The sequence below is a fragment of the Dinoponera quadriceps genome, unplaced genomic scaffold (genome assembly GCF_001313825.1).
Source record: "Dinoponera quadriceps isolate SergipeBrazil2010 unplaced genomic scaffold, ASM131382v1 scaffold4969, whole genome shotgun sequence".
In the NCBI taxonomy this organism is placed as follows: Eukaryota; Metazoa; Arthropoda; class Insecta; order Hymenoptera; family Formicidae; genus Dinoponera; species Dinoponera quadriceps.
Window position 1 is genome coordinate 22,143 of NW_014558955.1, and position 6,274 is coordinate 28,416.

The window sequence follows — 6,274 nt, forward strand, 5'->3', positions numbered from 1 at the left end:
GTACCTCGTGGTAAACGGGTTTCTATAGGCTCGTGCGAAATACCGGGTGGCTTGACAAGAGCAATTTATCATGCTCGATCTGTATTTGCATACGTCGTCAGTGAGCCCCGTCGCTCATGCCCGCGACACATCACATAGTCGAGTGCCTTTTGAAATTTGCGTGTTTGCGAATACGGGGCTGCTGCTCTCTTCTCCCCCCCCCCCCTCTCTTCACCCTCATCCTCCCGCTCATCCTCCTCTCTCCTCTCACCGTACCCTCCTTCGTACACATGCACATTACATACATACACGTATAAACGCGGTATGATGATCGCCCTCTGAACTCGGCGACCCTTCTCTCTTTCTCCGCTCCGCGGCGCATCGCTTCAAACGTCCCCGACGAATGCCTGCGAGCTTCTGTTCGAGACAAACGATGCGCGAGATATGAATTCGTGCGCGGGACTTAACTGATCGTTTCGAGGGACACGATCCGCCGCGGTAATCGCGGGGATGCTGGACGCGCTGAAAGAGGCCCGTCGTCTACATATTCTATGGCGCTCGCGGTATTGAGAGATTGAGAGAAAGAGTATGAGAGAGAGAGAGAGAGAGAGAGGTGCGCCCGAGTCTCCCTCGTAAATTCAGTCGGCGTTAGCGGCCGAGCCGCATTCAATTTTCGTAGTCGCGCGTTTACCTGTGAGCGACGGACGGAGGGCGATCGATTCGAAAGACAACGAGCGCGGACTCGGCCGACTCTCTTTCTCTCCCGGCGGGAGATCGTATATCGGGACTATATATAACTTCACACTTCCGACTTTACACACGAGAGAGGGAAATCTCGACGAGTCGGCTCCACTAGCTGCTGCTGCTGCAGGACCAGTGTCCAGTTCTTCTCGGTCGCAAAGTCCCAGAGCTCGGGGGAGAGCGGGGCCGGTGGTCACGCCTCTTCTCAAACGGTCGGCCGGACGCAATCCTCGATACAGATAAGTCATGCCCGTCATTCCTCGACACTCGCGCCCGATTCTCCCGGTGCTCTGTCCCCTTCACCCCCTTCTTGCTCTCAACGGTCACTGGTGATACGTTCTGACTGAGCGGCGACGACGACGGCGGCGACGAGGACGGCGAGGAGGACCGGCGACGGTCGACGACGATTTCTCATCGGCACCGCCGGACTTTTCCAGCGGCGCGAGTTTTATCTCGCGCTTCCACCCTTAATTTGATTAATCGACGAGGATCTTGACCCTCCGCGCCGGCATTAATCACCGTCCGGTCGTATGCATACATGGCCGCGGCATTAGGAGCACCCCGAGACAGAGAGAGAGAGAGAGAGAGGGGAGAGAGACGCGGACGGCTCTCGCCATTTGTTAGAGCCGCTTGTTTAGAGAAGGTTTACACACTCGACCGGCTCTCTTCCGCCCCGGCGCGCGGATATTAATGGAGGATTAATTCGGCGCGAGGATGAGCGCCGAAAGAGACACGTGAGAGAGGTGAGAGACGTGCTCTCCGTACGCGTCTCTTGTCACCTGCCTACCTGCTTACCTCGCGATCTTACCGCTCGGTTGCTCGCTCTCGCTCGTTGCTACCGTTGCTGCATTCGGCCACAACTAATTGCGACTCGCGTTCCCGGAACATCGATCGCTCGACTAGTCCTGTTCTACCTCGAACAAGGTGTGGAAAATCGAGGAAAGGATCGAGGACGTGGAACATTTATTCGTTCGTAAAAAACGAAACGAGTTTCTTCGTTGTTGAATAGTAATTTATGTGAGTAATTTCGTTAGAGTGTCGATTGCATTACGCAAGAGAGAAAAAATTGAGTAAAAAGAAGGGGAAATTTTAATATGCACGATACTTTTGCGCAATATTCGCGCATGTGTTGTAGATTTCTTGGCAATTTTCTTCATCCAATTTTCCATCTTATTTTTCTCGACTTTGAAATAATACGTCGCAAAAAATGCAGCACGGCGCGACGATGTTAACACAACACGGTCACCTGCGGACGGGGAAAAACGACCGCGATTAGAAAAGATTTTCAGTCGCGTTCGACCTGATTTCGAGTCGATGCCGGTGGCACACAGACCCTTGCCGCCGCTGCGACGAAGGGTCGCGCAGGTCTTGATTTACTAGCTGTTTATACCCTTTGCAACCCCTAGCGCCTGCATTATAACCGTATTTATACTAATAGCTTCGCCCAAAAGTCGTGCCTGAGTTTTCGCACAGGCCTAGGTGTGATTTACCGATACAGTATATTACCGCTATTAAGGCGACTACGAGGAAAATAAAAAGCCGACACAATAGCTGCGTGTACGCCGCGTTCGCAGGTCGAAGGGGTAACGACGGTGACACCCGGCTATTACCTGTCAGCCCGTAAGATTATGACTTCCATTCCAAAGAGCATCGAGAGGAGACGTCTTGGGAAATGTGCCGGGATATAAGCGCGGGACAAGAGTAGCAAATCAGCGATGTCTGTTGATGGAAATTAAGTCGCGTCCGTTTATCTTGCCACTCGGAGAATAAATTCTCGAATGATCTGAGTGATAAACGAAAATAGTTATATGCGCGGAATAAGCTTTCGATTATAAACGCGCATTAACATATGGCAATATCATCGATAAGAAAGATTGGCTCTAAAAATCGTGTCACGAGATGCTGGACGTGAATCTGGACGTTGACTGGATCTTAGCGCGAGGATGAGTAATTGTTCAATAGTATAGTACATTTGCCATACCGTTTGATTTAATAATAAAAAAACACTCATGCGATAAATAATGTTACAGATATCGCGTATAATATGCGATGTGATATATTCTCAATAATTAATATTAATTTATTCCTTTAAAACTATTTTCTTGATGCAGAATCGTACTACATCTCGGGACCAGCAGCTCCCGAGGATGTTTCGCTTTTCTGTTGTCTCGCGTTACTAAGACGGAAAGGAAATACGAAGGAAATACGAAGTAAACATATAAGGCTATAACGGCTGATCAGAGATAATCACCTCTCGCGAGCGACAACACGGAACATGTGATTCGCACGCATTACAGGTGTGCCATATGACTCGCAACATATATATATATATATATATATATATATATATATANATATATACCTATTTTTTATATTTTTATCTGATGCACATATGTTGCAAACTTGAATAGTAATTATCTCACTTGAGTGCTCTATTCACATTAACCGCAAGTCAATTTGCAATTGAGAAAAAGCAAAGAGTTTTTTATTTGTTACGAGATTGCCGACGAAGTAGCGCGCAATTAAACTGATTCGCGGACAGAGACACGCTCGGGGGAGAGACGCGGCGGAAGGAAGGAAGGAAGGAAGGAGAGACCCGGCGCGCTCGGGATCTCTAGTAACAGGATGTAATTATGATCGGTGAGATACGTCACGCATAACCCCCGTATTGACGTCCACAAATCACGGCGCACGGCCGGCCATGCGGTATCTCGCCACTCGGGGGGGACAATCCTCAAACTCAGACAGCCTAACGCGACACTAAATCCAGAATTATGTACGCCGCCGTGGACGTCGACGTGGACGCGCGGAATCCTCCCGAGGATTCGCCGTGTCAAACGTGGGAAATGTAACGCCTCCGAAATTAGCACTTAAGGCGCGCTCCGTGAGATGCTAGGCACCTGCCCGATGAGAGACCGAAACGTATCCGGATTGCGTCCGCGTCTCTCTCGGCCGTGGCCATCGACGAGACAGAGGATTTCGATTTTTACTTAGAAATTAAGGAGATACAGATGATGACTAATTTAAAGATTAACGACATGTAATAATAAATATATACGTGTGATAACAAAAAATATTTTATTCATCAATGTTGTGAAAATCTGTCATACAACATCGTTTTGTTCTTCGCCGATATGCACACAGGTCGCAATATTCCAGTCGTCCGACGAATATTATTTCCGACACTGGTTTGCTCGTAACGCTCACTCTTTCTTCGATCTCTTGTAAGCATTCTTGTAGAAATTATAAAAGAGTACCAAATTGTACATACCATTGACAAATACTATTATACTGTAGCATTTGATCTTCATGTTACAATCCGAAAGAACTCCTTGTGTGGCGGACAACGTTATCAACAAGATTTGTGCCTGTTAAGAGAAACAATAATACTTAATATTGCTATGAGGAATGTCGCGGCATGTCGTTGGTTAATTTGGTTCGCACTATTACCATTTGCAAAATAGTGATCCACTTCTTGAACGGATAAAACTTCTGTCTATTCGATTCGTAAGTGCTCAAAAAGTAATATATGTACATTATCGTGTGCATGCAGCAATTGAGCATAACCATAAACAGAATGTGACCATGAAATAAATACTTCATTACAGCCCAAAGAAATAATGGCGTGGTTGTATGGTGATAAACGTGTAAAAATGAAACTTGAGTCTTCTTTTTCCTCAACAAGAACACTACTGTCTCAATGAAGTCGATCACCCTGAGCCACATAGCCAACCACACAACTTCAAGTTGCTGCAATAAAAAATCCCTTTCGTTTCCTCGGTTGATAGGTTGATCATATTTTATCGATATTTAAAATGACGTAGAGTTGCGCGAATTTTGGTCGAGGTTATTAGTACATAAATTAAGTTATAATGCAAAATCGATCGATCCTCAAACGCATGCGCAAATACATAAGCAGACATATTAGCGAATTCATTTCGACTCAGATCGATTGGTAACCCGCGATCGTGACTAAGAATCTTAAGAGTACTTAAGGGGGTCATCCCGTGTGACGGCTTCAAAAAATCGATTTTCTTTTGCATAAATCTAATCTAGAGCGTGCATAGAATATACTGGCAAAGTAATTTTGGCAAAAGATTTTTTAAACTGGTGCCCATGATTTTTTGAAAACGGTTCAATGGATTTAAATAAAATTTTAATGATAGATTCAGCACATGTGTGGCTATCGTGGGAACTAGGATTTTTTTGAAAATATTAAAAATTCAATTTTTCGCATGTTTTTAAAAATTATAACTCAAAATAGCATGATTTTTTGCGACTATTTTTTTATGCGGACAGAAAACTGTTCAATATTTTTTAAAAATTCTAGTTCCCACGATAGCCACACATGTGCTGAATCTATCATTAAAATTTTATTTAAATCCATTGAACCGTTTTCAAAAAATCATGGGCACCAGTTTAAAAAATCTTTTGCCAAAATTACTTTGCCAGTATATTCTATGCACGCTCTAGATTAGATTTATGCAAAAGAAAATCGATTTTTTGAAGCCGTCACACGGGATGACCCCCTTAAAAGACTTACTTTTACGAATATCGAGTATCGCTCCGAGCTTATCTTTTGATTCTCGACAATTCCACTTTCAAGTTTAACGTACCTTTATAGTATTATCACCGCAAATTTTCTCCATAGGCTCGCAGTATCGTGATATGACGGACCAAGACCCACCGATCGACACTATTTTGTACGAGAACCAAAAGTTGGCCATCACTTGAAAGATATTGTAGCACTGCATGAATCCCTTCAACGAATACGCTTTTCTGTTCCTCATAAATAGCGGGATGATGACAAAAATAGTGAATAAATAGACGAGCACTGAGCCTACCATCGGCGTAAACGAACGCATCGATTGCCAATCCATGATGGGTGATTCTCCAAAATCTACGTAAACACAAGCTAACGTAATTTCACAGCGAGAGAAAAAGAAAGAAAGAACGCAACAAAAAAGGTCTCCGTGCTATTATTCCAACAAATTTCGAGATATGCAAAAAGGCACGGCTACAATATACACGACACATTTGATACTTACCGAACATATTTCACACGTTACAATTTTACTGCTTTGAGAGAGTTATAAGACTGTCTTGTCTGCTATGTTGCCCGTCCACTTTTATTATGAAACCGGTTAAGCAGTGAGGTTAAAAACAACACTGCCTCATATATATTCGTCATATATATTCATGAACAAAACACACATATAGGTATTACTTAGGAAATACTTCACGTTTCGATTATTTGAAGTATTAATTTAACTTATATATATATATATATATGTATATATGTACATATATATATGTATATAATACATATATATATGTATATAATATATATATATGTATATAATGCATATATATGTATATAATACATTATATATGCGTTATATACATATATATATAAAATTTAATTATATATATATATAATTTAATTATATACATATATATATATATATACCATTTAATTCAACAAAAATTTGAATAAAAAATAATTTTAAGAAACTAGAACCGGAACCGAAAAAACCGTAATTTATATATTTCT

The 6,274-nt window shown here is 42.9% G+C and overlaps 1 protein-coding gene across 1 annotated transcript; it reads right to left on the reverse strand.

Moving 5' to 3' along the window:
* Positions 1-3,779: 3,779 nt before the first annotated feature.
* LOC106750000 (elongation of very long chain fatty acids protein AAEL008004-like) lies at positions 3,780-5,846 on the reverse strand. The gene is made up of 4 exons (XM_014629996.1): positions 5,769-5,846; positions 5,337-5,620; positions 4,171-4,470; positions 3,780-4,088 (listed from the first exon to the last, which is right to left on the reverse strand). The coding sequence occupies exons 1-4, from the start codon at positions 5,773-5,775 to the stop codon at positions 3,924-3,926; spliced, it is 756 nt and encodes a 251-aa protein (XP_014485482.1). The 5' UTR covers positions 5,776-5,846; the 3' UTR covers positions 3,780-3,923.
* Between the last annotated feature and the right edge of the window lie 428 nt (positions 5,847-6,274).